At 52.2% G+C, this 21,656-nt stretch overlaps 2 protein-coding genes across 8 annotated transcripts; one reads left to right on the top strand and one right to left on the bottom strand.

Moving 5' to 3' along the window:
* Positions 1–326: 326 nt before the first annotated feature.
* Positions 327–4,443, top strand: CDC20 (cell division cycle 20). Of its 2 annotated transcripts, none has more exons than XM_004266342.3 (11): positions 327–482; positions 640–828; positions 943–1,091; positions 1,179–1,275; positions 1,478–1,606; positions 1,707–1,903; positions 2,023–2,117; positions 2,267–2,495; positions 2,652–2,777; positions 3,702–3,819; positions 4,187–4,443. In XM_004266342.3, the coding sequence occupies exons 2-11, from the start codon at positions 648–650 to the stop codon at positions 4,363–4,365; spliced, it is 1,500 nt and encodes a 499-aa protein (XP_004266390.1). In that variant the 5' UTR covers positions 327–482; positions 640–647; the 3' UTR covers positions 4,366–4,443. The 2 variants fall into 2 exon arrangements, with proteins under 2 accessions (XP_004266390.1, XP_033277826.1); XM_033421935.2 differs by having other exon boundaries at positions 412–512.
* A 171-nt stretch (positions 4,444–4,614) lies between these two features.
* On the bottom strand, positions 4,615–9,493 carry ELOVL1 (ELOVL fatty acid elongase 1). Of its 6 annotated transcripts, XM_033421936.2 has the most exons (9): positions 9,340–9,476; positions 8,520–8,610; positions 6,753–6,812; positions 6,375–6,565; positions 6,117–6,197; positions 5,935–5,991; positions 5,740–5,845; positions 5,521–5,657; positions 4,615–5,344 (listed from the first exon to the last, which is right to left on the bottom strand). In XM_033421936.2, the coding sequence occupies exons 3-9, from the start codon at positions 6,796–6,798 to the stop codon at positions 5,123–5,125; spliced, it is 840 nt and encodes a 279-aa protein (XP_033277827.1). In that variant the 5' UTR covers positions 6,799–6,812; positions 8,520–8,610; positions 9,340–9,476; the 3' UTR covers positions 4,615–5,122. The 6 variants fall into 6 exon arrangements, with proteins under 6 accessions (XP_033277827.1, XP_004266387.1, XP_033277830.1 ...); XM_004266339.3 differs by lacking the exon at positions 8,520–8,610 and having other exon boundaries at positions 9,340–9,493; XM_033421939.2 differs by lacking the exons at positions 8,520–8,610; positions 9,340–9,476 and adding an exon at positions 7,974–8,484.
* Between the last annotated feature and the right edge of the window lie 12,163 nt (positions 9,494–21,656).

Here is a 21,656-nt window from a genome sequence, read left to right as displayed (position 1 = left end):
ATGTAACCTCCTCTAAAAAGGCTCAAGTGCTTTAGGTCATTACGCCGAGTCCTGCACTTTGTATCATAAACACGATCCACAAGCAGAGTTAAGCGTGAAGGGCGGGTGCGGGGAGGCTGAGGAATGAATGGAAGCGACTGGGGAATGCACGCAGCTCAGGCCCCGCCCCCAGACGCGACGCGACGCGACGCGACGCGCCCCGCCCCGCCCAGCCCAGCCCCGCTTTCCGACACCTGGTGGCGCAGGACCTGCCTTTGCCTCTCTCCCAGCCTTCAAACCCCGCTCCACTGCTGGACTCCCGTGAGATCTGCGACTTGCCCCGGAAGACCCGCCCCCTGTGCCGTGGAGGCCAATGGGCAAGGGCGACAGTTGCGACGGTTGGGTTTTGAAGGAGCCAATGAGTGCTCGGAGCGGAGAGTTTAAGAAGCGTAAATCCGCACTGCTAAGGCCGGTCTGGAATCGGAGTCTGCTTTGAGCTGACGGTGAGAGGCGGCTGGGCCGAGCGAACCGGGGTGAGGCCGCGGCCGGGGGTGCCGGGCTGGGGGGGCTGCGGCCGGGGGTGGCCCTGTGTGGTCAGCTGTCCCAGAGCACGGTCGCCTTCCTTCCTCCGGGGCTCAGCGGGTAACCCTCCCCCTCCAGACACTCCCATGGCCCAGTTCGTGTTCGAGAGTGACCTGCACTCGCTGCTGCAGCTGGATACACCCATCCCCAATGCACCCCCTGCGCGCTGGCAGCGCAAGGCGAAGGAAGCCGCGGGGCCGGCCCCCTCGCCTATGCGGGCAGCCAACCGATCCCACAGTGCCGGCAGGACCCCGGGCCGAACTCCCGGTCAGTAGGGTGCGGCGGGACGCGGTCAGGAAGAGGGAAGGGCTGAGAACAGCCTTCACGACTGCTCCCATGGGAGCCTGTTGTGACAGTCTGACTTCCCTCTCCCTGCCCCAGGCAAATCGAGCTCCAAGAATCAGACCACTCCCAGCAAACCTGGCGGTGACCGCTATATCCCCCATCGCAGTGCTTCCCAGATGGAGGTCGCTAGCTTCCTCCTGAGCAAGGAGAACCAGCCCGAAGACAGTCAGACGCCCACCAAGAAGGTATGTGTCCCAGGGGGACTTAAGGCAGGAAACCGATCTGTATAATCTGGATGATACCACCACCTCACCACCACGCTTACGTGCCAGGAACATCAGAAAGCATGGGCTTTGAACCTGAACGGTTTTGATGTGGAGGAAGCCAAGATCCTTCGGCTCAGTGGAAAACCACAAAATGCCCCAGAGGGTAAGACCTGAAGTTTTCAGCTCTTGGAGGGAGGTGTCATTCCATCCCCTCCTGCAGTGGCTCACGCTCAGGGCTCGGGATAGATGAGATGGCTCTTCCCACCTAAGACTGAGGGGAGTGAAGGTGCTTCTCTGGCCTTCCTGGTTAGGGGCAGGGGGAGGTGTCAATTCTCCCAGTGTCTAGACCTACTGCGTTGCTACAGGTTACCAGAACAGACTGAAAGTACTCTATAGCCAGAAGGCCACGCCCAGCTCCAGCAGGAAGACCTGCCGTTACATTCCTTCCCTGCCAGACCGGATCCTGGACGCCCCTGAAATCCGGAATGACTACTGTAAGTGCAGCCTTCTCCCTGACCGGTGGATGGAGAAAAAGGGAGAGAGAGGGACTAGGCAAACTAGAAAGCTCATGCTCTTCCCTTCCCCCTCTGGCAGACCTGAACCTTGTGGATTGGAGCTCTGGGAATGTACTGGCTGTGGCTTTGGACAACAGTGTGTACTTGTGGAGTGCTAGCTCTGGTGACATCCTGCAGCTGCTCCAATTGGAGCAGCCTGGGGACTATATATCTTCTGTGGCCTGGATCAAAGAGGGCAACTACCTGGCTGTGGGCACCAGCAGTGCTGAGGTGCAGGTGAGACTTGTCCCTGTGCTGCAGCTCTATTGTTCCCCAGAACAAGACCCCCAGGGGTCTTGCCCAGCAGGAGGATGTTAATGCCAAGTCCTGATCTTCATGGTCTTCTCTCTCTGTAGCTATGGGATGTGCAACAGCAGAAACGGCTTCGAAACATGACCAGTCATTCTGCCCGAGTGGGCTCCCTCTGTTGGAATAGCTATATCCTGTCCAGGTTAGTGGTTTTTGCTAGTCTGTTACAAAATCAGTCTATGATTTTGGCCCCCTCTCCCCGGACTGTACACCTCTGAACTGAAGCAGCTCTGGCCTGCTGGTGGCGTTTGGCACTGCTATAGGACCTGATTCCCTTCTTCCCTCCTGCAGTGGCTCACGTTCTGGCCACATCCACCACCATGATGTTAGGGTAGCAGAACACCATGTGGCCACATTGAGTGGCCACAGCCAGGAAGTGTGTGGGCTGCGCTGGGCCCCAGATGGACGACATTTAGCCAGTGGCGGCAACGATAACTTGGTCAACGTGTGGCCTAGTGCTCCTGGAGAAGGTGGCTGGGTTCCTCTGCAGACATTCACCCAGCATCAAGGGGCTGTCAAGGTGAGAGTGGGGCTGGGCTGGGCTGGGCCTCTGCAGACTCTCACTCGGAACCTCTGGGGACATGGGATGGTGGCATTGGACTGGGTTAATCTGTGAGCCCTATAGCTCTGTGTCTAGCTCTAGTACCTGCTGACCCCAACTTTTTATCACACCTAGGCTGTAGCTTGGTGTCCCTGGCAGCCCAATGTCCTGGCAACTGGAGGGGGCACAAGTGATCGACACATTCGTATCTGGAACGTCTGCTCTGGGGCCTGTCTGAGTGCTGTGGATGCCCATTCCCAGGTAGTCTTCCTTATTCCAGCCTCTCACTCCCAGATGCGTTCTTAATTCTATATAGCCTTCTGGGCAACCATGTCCCCTCCAGTGGCTTCACCGATGCTATACCCTGATGGTTTCCAAACTTCTAACTCAGCTCTCACTCATGAGCTCCAGACCCACATTTCCAACAGTCCACAGAGAGCTTGTCTCTAACGCCACGTGCTATAGGTGGCGCCACCCTAATATGTCCCAAATTAAACTTGTCACTTCTCCTTGGCTCCCTGAAATGCATTCCTCATCCTCCTATGTTGTTGTGAGGGACACCACTCAGAAATCTGAAAAACCTAGCATCTTTCATCCTCCCCACCTAGTCACCAAGACGTCTCAGTTTTACCTCAGAATATCATTTACACGTGTCCCCTCCCCTCAGCCTCATCCTTCTCCCCAGTGGAGGCTCACAGCACTGGTCTTTTCATATCTCTTCCAGTCTGTCCTCTACACTGGTCTGGGTGGTCTGTTTCTGTCCTCTTTAAACCCTGCAAGGGCTCCCTATCACCTACAGTATATAATCCAAATGCTTCAGAATGATATTTGAGGCCCTTGCTGGTGTGTCTCCCTGCAAGCACTGCAGCTTCCTCTTGCCACCCCCTTGCCCAGCACATGCAGCCTTCATTCTAACCTTGGGCTCAGGTTCAAATTCTGCCTCTGCCTCCTACTAACTTAACTTGCACGTGATCTTAAGCAACTCGCTGAACTTCCTTCTGCTTGATTCCTGATCTGTAAAGTGAATAACAGTTATAACTCTCAAAAGGCTTTTGTAAGGACTACAGTCATTCAAGTCTGAGTCCGTAGCACCTGGTAGGGTGGCTAACACCACGGTGGACTTGGTTCTGATTTGAGTAGTGTTGGCTCTATGTACGTCATGCCCATGCCATTCCCTCTCCACAGGTGTGCTCCATCCTCTGGTCTCCCCACTACAAGGAGCTCATCTCAGGCCATGGCTTTGCCCAGAACCAGCTGGTTATTTGGAAGTACCCAACCATGGCCAAGGTGGCTGAGCTGAAAGGTAGGTGCTAAGTGACAGAAACCAGAAACAAAAGGGCACGTATTGTATGACTATTTATATGAAATGTCCAGAAGAGGCAAATGCAGAGAGGGAGAAAACAGATTAATGGTTGCCAGAGGCTGAGGGGAGAGGGTAATGAGGACTTTCTTTATGGAGTGATGAAAACATTCTGGAATTACTGTTGTGATGGTTGCACAACTCTGAATATACTAGGAACCAATGAACTGTACACTTTAAAAGGATGAACTTTATAGTGTGTGAATTGTTAATTATCTCAGACTGTTCTAAACAAGCTCTCAGAATTGGAAGGCTGTAGGCATCTACCTTCATTTGCACTGCTCTCACTTTCTCCCTCCTCATGCCCCAGGTCACACAGCCCGGGTCCTTAGTCTGACCATGAGCCCAGATGGGGCTACAGTGGCATCAGCAGCAGCAGATGAGACCCTGCGGCTGTGGCGCTGCTTTGAGTTGGACGCTGCCCGGCGGCGGGAGCGGGAGAAGGCCAGCACAGCCAAAAGCAGCCTCATCCACCAAGGCATCCGTTAAGGACCAGCTCGGCTCAGTTTTTTGCGTTTTTTTTTTTTTTTTTTTTTACTTTTCTAATAAAGTCACGTCTCCCTCTTCGCCTGGCATGACCTCTGTCCCAGCAGCCTTCCCCGGGGCTCCTCTCTACTGTGATCAGAGAGCTAGAAACATCCATCCTGTGGGCACCTTGACCATCCCTCCTGTCTGCAGACAGGCTGGCAGGCTTTGTACCCACCTCCTCCATTCACACATGTACACACACAGCCTCAGTGGTTTCCTCTGTCACTTTTAATGAAGACATAAAGGAGTGAGCAGCCTCCACAGGCTGTATTCCCAGGCCCCCACCACCCTGACCTTTGGCCAAGAAGCTCCTACTTCAGTGTGGGGTGGAGAAGGAGGGAGCCTGGGTCCACAGTGACAGATTATTGCTGACCTCTTCAGTGTGAGGAAAAAGGCCACATGACCCTGGTGGGGGCCAGCCCTGAGTGCTCCTCTCCCACGTGTAAGGCAGGGAGGGGGAAATAAGTGTCCAGCCCTTTCGGCCCCTGGCTCTGGAGTGGCAGAGGGCAACGAGGCCTTGTCCCTGGGGCTGGCCAGAAGAGGAGGAATGGAAGCAGTGGTCCCTGTGTACCAGCTGTGGGGAGCAGAGGACCTGTCACCTGCTCAGTCCTGACCACATAAGCCCTGGTCACAGGTGTAGCTGGGGAGGACAATGACAGATGCTGCCCGAGGTGCAGTCCTGAGGCACTTAGGTGGGCGCCTAGCTAGGCCATGTTTCTCAGTTAGCCTTCACTTTGGCAGTACCTGGAGCTCCATTTTGCTGAAGTACACGGGGCAGCCGCTTGCCTTTGGTGTAAGACTGATACCAGAAATTGGAGAAGAGCAAGAAGAAGATGGTGCCGTACATCCAGATGAGGTGGATGATGATTGGATACTGGTAGTTACAGCTGGGCATGAAGTAGTACTGGGAGATGTGCAGCGAGACCAGGACAAACTGGATCTAGGACAGAAAGGCAAGGGTCAAAGGGCACAGTGAGAGGACCGGAGGGAGAGGGGGTAGAAAAACAGAATGCCGAGTAGGGAGGGCTGGGGTCAAAGGTGAAGTAGGCTGGCTAAAGGCAGGATGCAGACCAGAATGTTGAGGGGGTGGTTGTAGGTCAGGCTCAGGCCCCTCACCAGCTGGACAGCTGTCATGTGCTTTTTCCACCAAAGGTAGGGCTGAGCCACAGGGCCGAGGGCAGACAATCCATAGTACAGGTACATGATGACGTGCACAGAGGAGTTGATCATGGCGTGGAAAGAGCCCATTCCTCCTGTGCATGGACAATCAGGACCTGAGTTGGGCCTCTGGTGCCCAGTGCCTGTCCCTCCTCCCCCGTGGTCTTCACCACTCACCTGGAGCAAATTTTACCCCCCACCACCAGCTCCAGGGAAGCACTGAGTGGTGGAAGACATGTAGGAAGGTCACCTGTCCATCTTTCTTCCGGAGAATAAAGATCACCTGAGAGAAGAGTGGGGTAAGGGGTTTCAGAGCCAGGGCCTCTCACTCCTTTCTCCCCATAAGTTCTCGAATCTCATGTAACTACTCACCGTGTCCATCAGCTCAATGAACTTGGAGAACAGGAAGAGCCAGGCCACTCGAACCATCTGTAAGAAGTCAGGGCAGCCTTAGGACCGCCAAGAGCCTCTCTAAACTGGCTCATGAGCACAGGACACATCCAAACTGCGCCTATCCCCAGGTTGCTAAGGACCTGGCCTCCGTCCCCACTTACCCTCAGTGCCTCCGGGTTGTTGGAAAAGTCCACTGGGTCGCAGCGCCAGGTGTAGGTACTCAGCCAGCCAGACATCAGGAACTATGAAGGGGTGTGGATTAGACCGCCAGACTTCCCTCCCTCCCCCAAGACTCTTCTGTTCTCTAGACGGAGAAATAGAGCTGAGCCTCTCTGGAAAGGAGATGCCATGCTCTGACCCTAGGGCCTGCCCCTTATCCTGCCGGCAGGAATTAAAGCCTAGGCATCCTGGGGGCCCACCTCATAGACGATGTAGAGGGAAAATGCCACCAGTGAGAAGTTGTAGACAACCATGAAGCTGCGGAGCTGGAAGGGCTTCCGATTGGCCATGATGCGAGGCCCAAGTGAAAGAACGAAGTACACGTAGGTCAGGAGGATGGAGGTCATTAGCAGGGGGGACCCCATCAGAGGGTAGCCCTGGATCCGGGGATCTGTGAATAAGGGTCAAAGGAGTCAGGAAGGGTCACAGAGTCCAAAGGGTCCCCACCAGGTGTGCAGACATGAGGTCAGGTCACAAAGGGTCAAGGGATTTGAAGGGACTCTCCACCATTAGGAGACAGCCCTAGATCCAGGGATCCCAGGGTGGGAGGGAGAAAGGGTTGGAGGACAGCATCTCACCTGCATGCTTCATCATCTCCTGGTACAAGTTCACAACAGCCTCCATCCTGGCTAAGGACTCTGGCGAGGTAGGGAGGATGGGTGTCAGACAGGGCCGACTGTGTTCCCCCCACGCCCCAATTTCACCCCTGACCCACAGACAGGACACAGACCAGACGCGACAACTCCCAACACCTCGCTGCAGAAAGGACAGAGCAGTGAGAGGAAGGAATTGCTGGGGACTAGGGTGAGGAGGAGGCCGCTCGGGGTGGGGGGCGGGATCTGCTTCCCGCATACCCTGCCTGCCTGGGAAGGGCTCTTCCGCCCTTCCTCTCCACACCTTCCTCTCCTCTCCTCACCCTCTGCTCCTCTCCAGAGATTTTTACTTCCTGACCTCCCCTCCCTTCTTCCACAAGAGGACTCTCAATTTCTGGTCTCTTTCCAGAGAGTCTTACTTCCTAACAACAGGGAACTCACCTCCAGAACGAACCTCCTCTCCCTTCCTTGCCAGTCCCTCACCTCTCCAGCCCTGGGGTCTTCCTTCTCTCCAGGGGTCCTCCCCTTCAACTTCTCCTGCCCCATTTCAGGATGCACATCTCCCGGGATGGTCCCTCCTGTCCTCTCCCCTGCTGAGTCACCCCCTCGGGCTCTCCTCTGCCCTCCTTGGCTCTCACCTCCAGCCTCTCCTCTCGTCTCCGGAGCTCTCCTCTCACCCTCCCTCTCCAGGAGCCTGGCTCTTTGAGGCTCCTGCCCTGGCGGCTCCACCTGTCTGACTAGATCTGGCAGCAGCCCCGCCCTCTGCCTGCCCCGCTGTACTGCACATGGGGTGGAGGGAGGGTCCAGGCCACAGTTCAGTACCTGGGGGACCCACCAGGATTGAGAAAGCCAAGTAAAGCCCAGGACTCACCACCCGCCCACCCCAGACCAGTCAGATGAGCTAAGGTTCTAGGTTTTGGCTAGAAACCTCCCAGGACGCCAGCCCCAGGACTAGCCTTGGCCCAAAGAGAACTGCTGAAAACCCACACCCAGCATCCCCTCCTAAATTAGCCATAAATTCTCAGTTTGTCCTGCTTCAGAATGGGTACCATCACCCTTCTCTCCCAGGGAGGGTCAGGGAGTGGCATGTGAGGAGGTGGGGAGTAGGGGAGGTCTCAGGAATCTTCCCCTCCCTCAAGTAGGGGGTCATAATGGGCTAGGCCCTCTTCCCCTCAGAGCCTGAAGGAATGTCGGGGCAGGGCTCACCGGGACACAAAAGCCTTGGCCCAGGCGGAGGACAGCCTGGGACTCGAGGCAGTCCCAGAGGGGCAAGGCGTTCCCCGAACAGCCAGGACAGCAGATGCTCTGCGAGCTGCCTGCACTCTGGTCGGCCAGGCTCCCTCTACCCAGAGAAGCACTTGTGCAGGTACTAAGTGAAGAACACACCTTCTGACACAGCTACGGAGGCTGCACACACGCCCCTCACACACACATGTCACAGACGCTCCCCCAACTTCCATGCCGACCCACAACTGCCCCATCAAGGTCAGGCTCCAAGTCCTCCCATACACAGAGCCCCTGTCACAGCTCCCCGCCACCAACGACAACTCGCCAGTGGCTATAGCACGTGCACGCAGAGCCCACCTGGCTCCTGCAGGCTGCAAGTGCCCTCCTCTGACACTCTGACCACCCGGACAACTCTTCATGGACTTTGACATGCATGGTCTCTAACACTCAGGCCTGCTCCTAGCTATGTTCACACTGGCAAACACACCCAAACACACACACACTCTTTCACAGGACCCGCATTACCATGTGCAAGTGCTTGTGCTCAAACGCAGGTTTCCTCACACGTCTGAGTCTCAGATGAATGTGGTCACATACATAAACTCACACAGCCCGCCTGCAGGTGAACGAACCCAACATCACCCACACTGTGTGCAGACGTATACCTGTCCTGGGTCAGGCACACCCACAGCTCTCTTTTCACGGATGGCAGTCACCATTCTTCATTCATTCATTCATTCATTCATTCACAATCAGACTTTTGTTGGCTGCTTATTCTGGGGTAGGGCCTACCCAGAGGCACGTGATGTAACACACAGGTCCTCCCAACCCATGTGAGCTTGCCAGCTTGTTATCTCCCAGGCTCTCTCAGCCACCATCCCCAAGTTCACCTCCCCCCAGCCTACACACGCATGCACCCTGGAGGTCTGGGGTGGCTCGAGGCTTCTGGAAGGACCTCTCCCCAAGTTTGAGCTGAATCTGGGTGTGTCCCCAGTGGGGGAACTCAGTCTGGTCCTTCCTTCCTTTCAGATGGATGAAAGGGAAAGGCAGACAGGCAAAGGAAGGGGGCGGTGGCGGTGCACAAGGGCGCCAAGGGTTGGAAGGAGTAAGAGGGGGAGAGGGGCAAGAGAAGGAGGTGGTAGAGGAAGGCCCAGGTTCAAGCAAATGGGGGCCTGGCGGGAGGGAGGCTGCTGGGGAGGCCCAGCCCCGGAGAGCTGGGACCTCCCACCCACCCTCCCCAGGAACGGCCTCGCCCACAGCCTGGGCAGGGCAGGGCAGGCCGGGCGGCCCAGCGGGGCAGGGGCCTTGGCACGTGGCGAGCCCGCCCTGGGAGGTCCCGACTCACCAGTGGGGGCCAGGCGGGCAGTCGTGGAGGGCTCGGAAGGAGCAGGGCCGGAGAGGTGTCCCCAGGGCCAGGCTGCCTGCCACTTCCTCATCTGCTGGGCCGACTTTCTGTCACCAGAGGGGGAGGGGGCGGGCCGGGTGGGGGGCGCCCGCTGATTGGGCCGCGGGCTGAGGCAGGAGGGGCCGGCCAGCCCCGTCTCTGCTGGGCCCGCGGGGTGGGGGTGGGGGCGGGGGCGGGGGCGGGGGCGGGCCGCCGGGCCCCGGGCAGGAAGCACGCCCAGCCCCTGCTCCCTACCCCTTCCCGCCGCATCGCCTCCCATCTCCGTCAGCTCGCGCGGCCTAGCCCCGGCCCGCCCCAGTTGCACCCTGCGCCTTCCTGACATTCAGCCTGCGCGTGGCCTCATTCTGGGCCCTCTGGGGGTTTATCCACCAACAAGACCAACACAGCTTCTTTCGTGGCCGGTCCACCCGGCCTGGGACCCTGGGAAAAGTTCCAGGGTCAGCCCTCCCCGCAAAGAGCTCCCTCTCTAGAGGGTGGGACCGGAGGGGTGGGCTGCAGGCAGCCTGTGTGTGTGCGCGGAGAGCGGACTGGGGCAGCGGGGAGGTCTCAGCCCGAGGGAGAGGCTGCGCGGGGAAGCCTTCCCTACCAGCCCATAAACTTGGATGAGCCTAGCGTTAGGAGTTGCTGAAAGGATTGTGTGGACTGGAGGTGGGAGAATACAAGTAGCCTGGGGCAGCAACAGTTAGTGAATCACTGGCTACACTGGCCTTCAAGGTAGTAAAAGGAAAAAGAGGGAAGTGAAGCCAGCTGTGGCTGTAGTGGTCTTGAAGGCCAAATGGAGCAGTTTGGTTTCTTCTGGAAGCAGAGGAGAAACTGAAGAGTTTTGAGGAGCCTACAATCAGACCTGTATTGTTAAATATTCATCACATATTTATCGACCACGTACGGGGTTAAGTGCTGCTGGCACACCAATGAACAAGGCAGGTGCCGTCCCTGCATGGGGTTTACTGCCCAGCCCGATCACTTTGCTCTGGCATCCAGTGAGATGAGGGTACTGGCGGGGAGACCAGGTGAGAGAGCACCCTGACCTAAGAAGGTTTGGAAACTGACGGGATTGGAGAAGCAGACACTGGAGATTTCCCCAAGACAGCCGGACCCTCTCTGTACACTTAGCTGTGTGGTCTGGCTCTGTGCGCTCTCCCTTTCCTCATCCACACACTCACCAACTAGACTAAACTACTGGGGGTGAGGACTAGGTTTCTGCAAAATGAAATCTGTATCTCCAGCAGCTCCTGAAACAGTGCTAATAACTGCATACAGGATTGTATGATGTACACGTGGAATTCAGAGGAGGTGGTGGTTTGGAAGAAACAATGTATTCCTCGGTGGTGGGATCTAGCTATGTGGAAGTTTAGTCTTAGAGTTAAGAGGTCAGAGCCAAAGTACAGCTATGATCTAGCCCATTAGTACCTATGCTTGAAAGGAAATGGCAAAAGAATTCAACTATTCAAAAGGCTCAAACTTCTTAGCATGGTACACGACGGGCTACCTGATCTGGCCCTCAGCCTCCCATTCTACCAGTGCTATTCTCCTGGGCCACGTCCTATGCTTCAACTGTTCCCCAAGGATATCAGCGTCTTTCATATCCCCCCACCCCTCCAAGCCTTGTCTCCTAACTCAATACAAGCTACAAGCCGCTCTCCCAGGCAATAAATCAGTCCCTGCGTTCGCTTCCACAATCTCCCTGCAATGCAATTATCTGCATGCCCCCTCACTATGCTTTAGTTGTCTCTGTACCTCTAGCATCTGGCCTAATGTCAGACTCACTTGACCCTCCACAATGTTTGTGGAATATTAGAGTGAATGAGAAATGTGTGAAGCGGAAGAGAGGTCAAGGGACCCAGAGTCAAGTGGGGAAAACATTAAGAATTCAAAAGACTTTGTGCTTCCCTTGGGGTGGCACTATCTGTTGAGTCAATAAATATTTACTGTGTTAGGTGTACTTCAGTGGCTTTGGGGGTCACACCTAACTCCAAAGGCCTGAATTTAAATCTTCCAGTTAGTACCTGTATGACTTAATGTAAGTGGCTGAACCTCCATAAAATGTGAACAACAGTACCTGTCTCCTATGATCGTTGTGAAGATTGAAGGAGGTGACCCAGGTAAAGTGCTCGGCACTGCTTCTATCTTGACGTATCATAGACAAGGGGGGAAGCAAGAAGGTATATACTTGTATGTACACTCATAAGCATTCATGTAACAAACATTTCCTAAAGGCTTACTGTGTGCAAAGCACTGTTCAGAGAGCACTATTGAGAGGCTTTGGACTAAGTGTCCATCTAGAGATGAACAAAGTCGACTACTATAGATGATGAAACAGTTCCAGAGGTCCGTTAGAGATAGAGAACTTCAACTATCCATTACTCACCTGGACCACGCGGGTGAATGACCACAGCAATCCCTCAGTAAATGCCCACTGACTACATGAATGAACATGCCCAAAGACTCACTTCCTTCAGTTCCTGTCCTAGTCCTAGGAGAAAGCGTCTTCAAATATCTGATATAGACCACCTATAGACCACCCGAGGTCCTACCAAATGGTATCTCCATGGCCCTGGGGTTACTGCAAAATACTCACAGTCTAGACGAGAAGACAGACGTATAAATTAACAATTACAGAAGTGTGTGGTGAGTGTTCCCACAGAGATAAACCCAGAGAGTTAAGAGAGCACCAAGGGGGGCACCTTACCCCAAGGTGGGGATTAGTTCTTGAAGCTTCAAAGAAATGACACCAAAGCTGAGCATTAAAGGACGCTTTCTAGAAGGCAGGGAAACCTATTCCAGGCAGAGGGAAGCATGTGTGTGAAGGCATAGAAGCAGGAGATGTGGCAGGTTTAGGGAGCTCTGGGTAGTTTGGTGTGGCTCCAGCCCAAAGGTCGTAAAGCTAAGGGGGAAATGTCAGCAAGAGTCAGTTATGAAGAGCCATGTATGCCTCGCTTGGTAAGAAGTTTGGATTTTAATTGTTTATCTTTTTCAGCCCTGGCTACACACTAGAATCACCTGGGAAGTTTTAAAAATACCAGTGCCTCGCTGTCACCTCCAGATTGATTCTAAGGGTTGTTTTTAATGGGAAGAGGCTTGAGCGTGTTTATGTGCCGTGTGGAAGACAGTGAGATCCAGCACACATGGAGGGGTTAGCCTTTGGCTCAAGAGAACACCTCCCAGTCTGAAATATACAGAAAAGAAGGGTAACTTTGTCAGTGGACTGGGAGGAAATGGGACCATTTGGGACCTGCAGAGAAGCTAGGATGAAGGCCTTGGAGGTAAGAGGGTCCGCAGAAGGGTACATACACCAGGGGCAGGCTGATGAACTGGAGAAGCTGAAGGGGTCCAGGAACTGTCTTGATAAGGATAAAGGCCAGGTGTTCGTGTGGGTGGGGAAGAATAGGCAGTCCAACAGCTGAAACTCCCCCTGAACTACCTAGCGCCTTCCTAACGGGAAGTGATGTGGCAACGTCCCCTTGGCCCCATTCTCTCTGACTCACATCTTACTCACGGCTCTCTGAGGGGCCTTTCTCCATCCTCTTTCCCCAGAAGATAAACTACTGATTTACCGTCTCCAAGGTTCAGCCTGAAAACCACCATCTGTATGAACATTAACAACTCTGTTTCCCCGATTATGCAGCTTTATATGTTTCTGCAGAAAAACTAAAGGTAAATGGGATCACAGAAGCAGGAAAAAATGGGAAAAGGTATGCCTGTATGTGCATGAGTGGGTGAGGGAGGGAGCAGGTGAAGCCGTGGAGGGAACAGGGCATGGGAGACACAGAGGAACTGGCTGAGAACAACAGGCACTGAGGGTCGAGGCTGAGAGACAGCAGGAGTGGCAGATAGAAAGGGAAGCAGCCTCCCAGGGCCTGTGTCAAGCTTCTCCCTTCCCCATCCTGTAAAGGGCAAAGGGCGCTTTCTACACAGTATCCACACAGAGGAGCTGAGCAGAGGGCTGAGTCCGTGAGGACAGTGGAGTGAAGACGAGGGTGAAGGGCTCATCAGTTAATCATTCTGCATGTACCTGGGCCTTAGCTCGCTAGTGTCCTCTGCCTAAGGCTGGGACCTTGGCTGAAGGAAAGACATCCGGCCAGCAGAAGAGAGAGACTGCATGCAAACAGTCATCACACCATCTGGAATTTGGGGATTGCCTGGACCCTTGAGAGGTCAGGGGCAAGGTCTGATCCATTGTAGGTAGCCAATGCCAACGCATTATGGGTATCGTTCAGTGTTCACTGAACTGAAGCAAAGAAACTCAGCTTGGGGGAGAGGGCTGTGATAGAATGTGCAGGAAGAGCTCTGGGGAGAGAAAAGGGAAGGCTTTGGTGAGGGGACAATCCAGGGGAGGTTATCAAGATGGAAGAAAGAGAGTTAGCAAGATCTGGAAGATGTGGGAGAAGGGCCAAAAGGGGAAAAGAGGAAACGCAGCTTACTCTTCAATACTTTCTCTGGCAAGTGTAGGGCCAGCTGCTTTCCATATGCTCTTATGGTTCAGTCCTGTAAGGTAAGTACTTACCTGTAAGTACTTACCTGTAAGTACTTACCTGTAAGGTAAGTACTATTATCACTGCTTAACAGATGGAAAAAAAAAACAAAATCAGAAAGGGTGAAGGATTTTCTCAAGGTCACACAGCAAGTGAGGTGGAAGCAACATAGATGTTCCAAGCTGAGGAAAAAGTGTGGACAAAGGGATGGATGTAGGGAAGCACAGGACGGGAGTAGTGAATTGCAAGTGATTCTGTTTGGCTAAAGGATATGGTGAGTGAAAGGCCTTCATATGCTAGGTTAAAAAGGAGGTTGGCCCCAAATCATGAAGTGTTTTAAATGAAAGACTGAGGAGTTTTATTTGTACTGGGATGTCCCTGAAGATTTTTAAGGGGTTGGTATGATCCCCATTGTTATTGATAACGAAAAACCTGGTGAGAGTGAGATTATCAAGAGGAAAGCAGAGGAAGGGAGAGCAGGTGGGAGACCAGCTCAGAGGCACAGGTGTGACAGAGTGAGGACCTAACCTAGAGCAACGGAGTGAGAAGGAAGAAGAGGGGAGAGAGCAGAGAGAGGACCCAGAACTGACAGCAAGGTTGGCACGCTGAATAATGCAGGTGGAGCAGGCTGGAGGAAGTGAATGCAGTTTGGGACATCCGGAGTTTGAGGAAAGATGGCACATCCCCCAGGCAATCTGAAACACAGTACTGTAAGCTTAGGGGAAAGGACGGGGTTCGGGGGGAAAAAAATATCTGCGGATTGCCTGTAGAGATGAAACCACACAAAGTGGACTGTAGTAGCTGTAGGTCTGGTCGTATACAGATACTGTCCCATCCCCCTGCTTTCATCTCCTTTAAGGAATTCCTGTCCCGCTCCACTGGCCTTTTAATCATGGTGTTCTCTCCACTTCCCCCAATGCTCCTAATGGTACAGAATCCAAGCAGCAACAATCAGAGTTCTTTCATGGGATGAGCTATATGCGGTAGAGTGGAGAAACGCAGAGACAGAGAGCCTAGATGACACTGGAGCCCCTGACCCACCTGGAGCTGGTCACCCTTCAACTCCACATCCGCATGACCCAAATCCAGTTGGGTCTCTCTCTCTCTCTCTCTCTCTCTTTTCAGTTAAGCTAGCTTAATTGTAATATGTTGCAATCAAATATACCATCTGATAAAAACGAGATTGCTCAGGAGAGAGGAGAAGAATAGTATTAGCATTTCAGTGCTAACTATATGCCTGGAGGCCCTTGTGTGCTTTTCTAAGAAGCTTGGACTTTATCCTGTAGAAAATTAAGAGCTATTTAAAGGTTTAAATTGAATCTTAAATATGCTCGGTGGAAGGTACCCTTCTGAGGTTGGTGCTATAATCCCATTTTACAGAGGTAGAGATTGAGGTTCTTGGAAGTGAAGTAACTTGCCTAAGGTCACACAACGGGTAAGTGTCCAGGTCAGGTATAATTTAAGAATGGTCAAGTGTACAGGGGAGGAGGTGGTAAAGACTTTACAGAAGTAGGTGCCACTGGGAGGATGAATTGTTCACTAGGTGAACAGGGGTTTGGAGCAGGAAAAAGAGAGGGCAGACATACCAAGGAGAGGGCAGAGCATGTGTTAGGTATGGAGGTGTGAGACAGCACCTGACCTGCAGGTGTTGCCGATAGCTTAGAGTACAGTGGCAAGAACCAGGACGTTGCCATGGCAAAACAAGGCCTAAAGCACTGGTGGTGAGTGTGAGGAAGAGGCAAGCATGGAGCTCTGGTTTGTGATGCCCACTGAATCACACAGCCACCCGTGAAGACCTGAGCCCGGATTGAGTAAGCACAGACAGAGGAGAGAACACATCCCAGCTGCACAGAGAGACCTCTGAGTGGTGAAGGGCCTCCTTTAGAGATGGGATGTAGGCAGACTGTGGAACCGAGTCTTCAGCTGGTGTGGACAGGGAACAGACACAGTTTAGAACGGAGGAAAAGGAACACTGCCAGTGAGGGAGCTTGTCATCTGATCTCAAATCAAAATCACACAATTTAAGAGATCAAACTGGGCTTTAATAGAAGAGTGTAGGTGACAACTAAGTGCGAGAAAGTTCACACAACTAGATTTGAAAATGACTTATCACATCAGGCAAACCAATATAAAAATGTTCCAGTGCCTGTTCTGCACATTGTGGGGGATGAAACGTGCCCAGAGGGTCTCGCCTGACACGTGAGCATAGCTGTATGCACAGATGAGCTGCAGAGGGAGGAAGAGTTACCTCCTCATAGAGGGACTGGTCAATCATTGATTTAAGCAACAACTACTGACAGCAGACTTCTAGACACTATCCTGAAGACAGTTAATATTTATTGAGCTTCTACTATTGTCAGGCACACTATTCTAAGCACTTTGTGTATATTAATGTATTTAAACTTCACAGCATCCCCCAAAATAAGGAAACTGAGGCACAGAGAGGTAAATCAACTTGCCTAAGGTCACACAGCTAGTCGGTGGCACGGCTAGAATTTGAACCCAGGCAGTCTGGCACTAGAAACTGCTCTTTTAACCAAAATGCTACATTATACTCTCTCTCTAAAGTCAACCTAATAATAATAATAATAGCAGCAACTACCACTTAACGTGTTTATGATGGTCCAGATGCCATAGTATGCCAGGCATGCACATTTCTTGCCAAAGATCATATGGCTCCCAGACAGAAGAACTGGATTCAAACCTTGGCAGTTCAGGGTGCTTGAACTTGGGGGACAATAAAGACCAGCAGGAGCTAGAATAAGTCTGCACAAGGCACAAATGTGGAGCGGAAAATAGGAGGTCGTTGACCTTACCTGGTGGGAGTGGCACTGGGTTGTAGACAGACTGGGTTGTTGGAAAGCTTCACAGAGGAGTGACTCATGAGTTGAATTTTGAAAGATAAGATTGAGTAGTCATCACAGAATGATGGGGCAAAATGTTCCATGCAGAGGGAACAGTGGGACTAAAGGAATGGGGTCTGTTACATTCAGGAAACTTCAAGCACTTTGAAGTGGGTGTCAGGACACTACAGAAAATAAGTCAGAAGTCAGGGGCTAGATCACACAGAATCCTACTTGCCTTTCCAGGAAATCTGAGCTGTTTTTCAAACTTCCACTGAAGTAAATGTAAAAAAAAAAAAAAAAAAGGAAGAAGAAATATCCCCAGAGAATCTAATGGCTAATTATGAAGCCCTTCAGACTAGTAGGAATTCTTTGAAGTCTATTTTCTCTTACTGCATGCATGATAATTCTGCATTGTTTAAATTATTTACCCTCGAATAAAATGGGCATTCTAGGACGATTTTTTTTTTAATATTTATTTATTTAGGCTGCTCCGGGTCTTAGCTGTGGCATGCGGGATCTTCGTTGCAGCATGCAGACTTCTTAGTTGTGGCACGCGGACTCTTAGTTGTGGCATGCATGTGGGATCTAGCTCCCCGACCAGGGATCAAACCCGGGCCCCCTGCATTGGGAGCGTGGAGTCTTACCCACTGGACTACCAGGGAAGTCCCTCTAGGATGATTTTTATCCTGCGACTTTCAGTATGCCTAGCACACTGCCCCTACCAACCTGCCAGGTATGTGGACTCCAGTTTGAGAAACATGTGAAGGAAACTATCAAAAGGATTTTAAACAAGGGAGTGATGTGATCAGACCTGCAGTTTAGATAGATGTATCTGGCAGCCATATGGAAGATGAGTTGGAGTGGGCAAGACTGGATACAGGGAGTCTGAACAATACTTTTAGGGTGAGAGGCCCAGGGCCTAAACTGCAGGGCAGGATCCTGGGGAGACAGAATTGACAGGATTTAGTATCTGATTGAGTTGGGGGGGCGTGTTTAGGATGGCTTCCATAGACCTGGCTTAGGTCACACCTAGGATGTTAGAAAAGAAACAGGTTTGAAGGGAAAGATGATTGGATTTGGACATTCAGAACCTGAGGTACTTGTGGATCATATGGGCAGAGATACCCAATAGGCATCTGCAAGTCAGCAAAGAGGTCTGGGCTGAAAATAAAACCTGTTTGAGTTATGTACATAAAGGTGGTGGTCACAAGGAGAGCAGGTAGAATAAGAAAAGAAGGTTAAGGACAGAGTACTGGAGAATAACAACATTCAAGAAGCAGGCAGAGGGGGACTTCCCTGGTGGCACAGTGGTTAAGACCATGCACTCCCAATGCAGGGGGGCCCGGGTTCCATCCCTGGTCAGGGAACTAGATCCCACATGCATGCCGCAACTGAAAGTCTGCATGCCACAACTAAGGAGCCCGCCTGCCGCAACTAAGACCCAGCGCAACCGAATAAATAAATGCTTTTTTTTAAAAAAAGGAAGCAGGCAGAGGGACAAAAGGCCAAGAGCTGCAGAGAAGGAATGGCCAGAGAGGTGGGAGCCGGTGAAGGGCAAGAGGTGAAAAGTTAATGGCCAGCACTGTTAAACACCATGGAGATAAGTAAGAAATATAAGGACTGAAAAAAGTCTGGATTTAGCCATCAGGTCAGCAGTGATCTGAGACAGGGTAGTTCCTGAGGAAGGGTGGAAGTGGGGCTAAAGAGTGAATGGGAGGTGTGCAGGAAAATGGTAGGCTCTGTATTTCACGAGCGTGGCTGTGTGTCAGTGAGTGGGGACACGGACTCAAGAAGAACTAACATGGAAGGATACTAACCAAGGCCATGAAAATGGGTGCAGCCCAGAGAAATTAGTGCAAAAAAAGAAATAAGGATGCTCTACATTTGGGGTGTGGGCCAGAGAAGATGAAGAATCAAAATGACCATAAACTAGGGAAATTCGGGTGAGGGCCAGGGAAGGCAGTGGAATGGCCGAGGCAAAGCGGGAAGGGGAGCAGCCTAGGGCTCCTTGGATTTGATTTAGTAAGGAAGGGTATCATGACATGGAAAAGTATAATTTACTGCTTTTATGGCGGAGCCTCTCTGGTACATATATCTTGCCCGGGGGAGAGAGGGGGCTCCCTGAGTGGGAAGGTGACTTCTGGCATTCAATGCATTTATCTCTGCGGTAACTTACTACCTCTTTGATGAATTTTCACTAAAGAACTAGTGAAAGCTAGAAAACAGTTTTAGGGAAGTGATCTAGCGGGATGTGGGTATTTTAAGCTGCAGGTGACAGGGAACTTTAGGAACAGTTTGGAGGGGTTCAAGGGATTGGCGGGCTGATCTAGGAAAAACCTAGCCTATAATAACATAGTCATGCAATGAGGCATATGAAAAATGCCAGGGATAAACAGGCTGGAGAATCATTGCCAGAGACTTTAAAGCTAGGAAGGATCACTGGGAGCACCTAGGCGAGAAAACCGAGGCCTATAGGGAAGTCAGGGGCCTTGTCCATGATGTACTTGGGGAAGCTGCCATGTCCAAGTGGTAGGCGACATCTTGAGAACATGTGAACTCATCAAGAGATGACAACAGGGCTTCCCTGGTGGCGCAGTGGTTGAGAGTCCGCCTGCCGATGCAGGGGACACGGGTTTGTGCCCCGGTCCGGGAAGATCCCACATGACGCAGGGTGGCTGGGCCCGTGAGCCATGGCCGCTGAGCCCGCGCGTCCAGAGCCTGTACTCCGCAATGGGAGAGGCCACGACAGGGAGAGGCCCGCGTAGCGCAAGAAAAAAAAGAGATGACAACAGATCCAGGAGCTGCCTCAGAGACGCACAGGAGCTCAAGAACAAAAGAGAGATAAGTTAAAGGGACGAAGAGAGGAAGTTTGTTGAAGCAATGGATGCTCTGGCCCTGTCAGATGGATTGGAGTTCACCTTCTGTTCCAGTTAGAAAGCCTCATCTGCAGGGTGGCAAACCCCTTCCAAGTGTTAGCCCCTGTGCGTTCAAAGCTGACGGGCCAGGGCCACATCGAGCCTCCATAGGTTGGTACAGTGAACCCTCCGGACTGAACCAGAGAGGGACCACAGCCCCCAACCCTACTCCTGGTCCACTGCTAAACTTCAATAGGCTAGCCCCCCAAATCTGGAACAGATGGAAGAAAATGTATACCCCTTGGTAGTTTCTCTGAACAGTAATCAGGAGTTGACCTAGGGTGGGCATTTGGAAGGATTCCGCCTCCGTCCTGCCTGGTGCTGGGATCAGCTCACACGGCTCCTGTGTCCACAGGGCACAGAGAATACATTGTCCATAAGGAGGATTATTCTGTACAAGAAGCTCAGACAAAGGGAGAGGTTGTTCCCAGCTGCCTGGGGGAGGTGAGAAGGGGGTGGGAAAGGGACCAGCCTTGCACTGGGGCATTCCTGCAGAGCTCAGCTTCTTCCCTTCAACAGCAGGACAGGAGGTGGGCGCTACACCCGCTGCAGCTCAGTCCTCATGGCAGGACTGATAATGGAGTTAGAAGGAGCACTTAGCTAGAACAACCTATCTACCTCGGCTGTTTCCCAAGGAAATGCAAGGTGAAGTTAGGTGACCTAGCTAGGTAGGGCAGCAATAGACACCAGGAGGGGAAGAGAACAGGGTGACTGGGGCAATCAGCAAAAGGGACATTCAACAGTGACTGAGTCCCAGCCTCAGGGCAGAGCTGGAGAGGGAGTGGTCCTAGCAATGGGTGTCGTGGGAACACTGATGCATCCACCTTCAGCAGGATGACCTCTGTGCTACAGAATATTGAAGTTTCACAGCTGCTGCTTCTTTCGCCATCCCAGACACACACCTGGGAGACGATGGCCTAATCTCATTCTCCCGGGGCCCCAAGAGTAGGAGAAAACACAAGCCCTAGGCCAAACAGAGCCATCAGAAACTGAGCAACACTACCAGAGTGGGGCAAGAGGGCCATCTTTTGCAAATCTGAAATCTGAGCAAGGGAGCAGGTCAATGTCCTCTTCTTGAAAGGAAACTCTGTATTCCCTCCTTTGGGAATGAGTGTGTTAGGGATGGGAGATACTCTCCATTGAGGCATTTACTGGCCTGTATGGGCCCCAAAGTTGGCAATGCTACATAGGTTTGTGCACTCCAGAGGATCTGGGGTTGAGGGGTTGGGAATGAGAGCACGTGCTCCCGGAGTGAATATAAAGACATGAGTGCCTGCGGAGTAAGGACTGTTGGTTTAAGGGCACAAGATGTAGGTGGGGTCCTGCATATGTCCCTGCTGGCGCAGGAGGACATTTCCACTCTGGGAGGACAAGGAATCCATTTCAGATGGTACTTTGGGAACGACGTCGATATTAGGCTGGGACAACAAAGAAACTTGGGGTGGTTTCAATAGGTCCAAAAAGTTTTCAAGAAACTTTCAATAGGAAGGAATCTTTTGGTAGAATAAAGGACAGCAGTCACCAAAAGATGCTCCAGGGGTTTTAGAGAAGCACACCTTGAACTCTATCCAATATGACAGTTAGCTCTGACATTTCCAGTGTGAAGGGAAGAGAAGATAAGGAACATCTGAGTGGGCTGATAGACCGGTAAGGGAGCACTGTTGAAGCGGGGGACAGGTCTGACATTGCCTCAGAGCTGATGGCAGGACTTTCCGTGCTCCTGTGTGCTATGATCAGTGAGCTGTGTGAATACCATTTCTTGTCTTGATGGAACGGGAACGGATGTGACATCTGCAACCACTTTTCCAGCCCTTTGCTGCCACAGCCTGGCAGAATTCTGCCTGGCACTGAACAAATGCCAAAGTACTAATGTGTGACAGAAGAGAACAGAAAAAAGGCAGCTGGAAGGTGTGAGAAGGGCCTCCTATTACCTCTCAGGACATTTAGATCAAAGCTAAGAAAACTTTTTATTGGAAAACAAATTAGAATTGCCTTGCAGCAACCTTGAAAGTCTCTGACATGTA

This window comes from Orcinus orca, chromosome 1 (genome assembly GCF_937001465.1).
Source record: "Orcinus orca chromosome 1, mOrcOrc1.1, whole genome shotgun sequence".
In the NCBI taxonomy this organism is placed as follows: Eukaryota; Metazoa; Chordata; class Mammalia; order Artiodactyla; family Delphinidae; genus Orcinus; species Orcinus orca.
The sequence above is the reverse complement of the archived record's forward strand: the minus strand, read 5'-3'. Positions and strand labels throughout refer to the sequence as shown.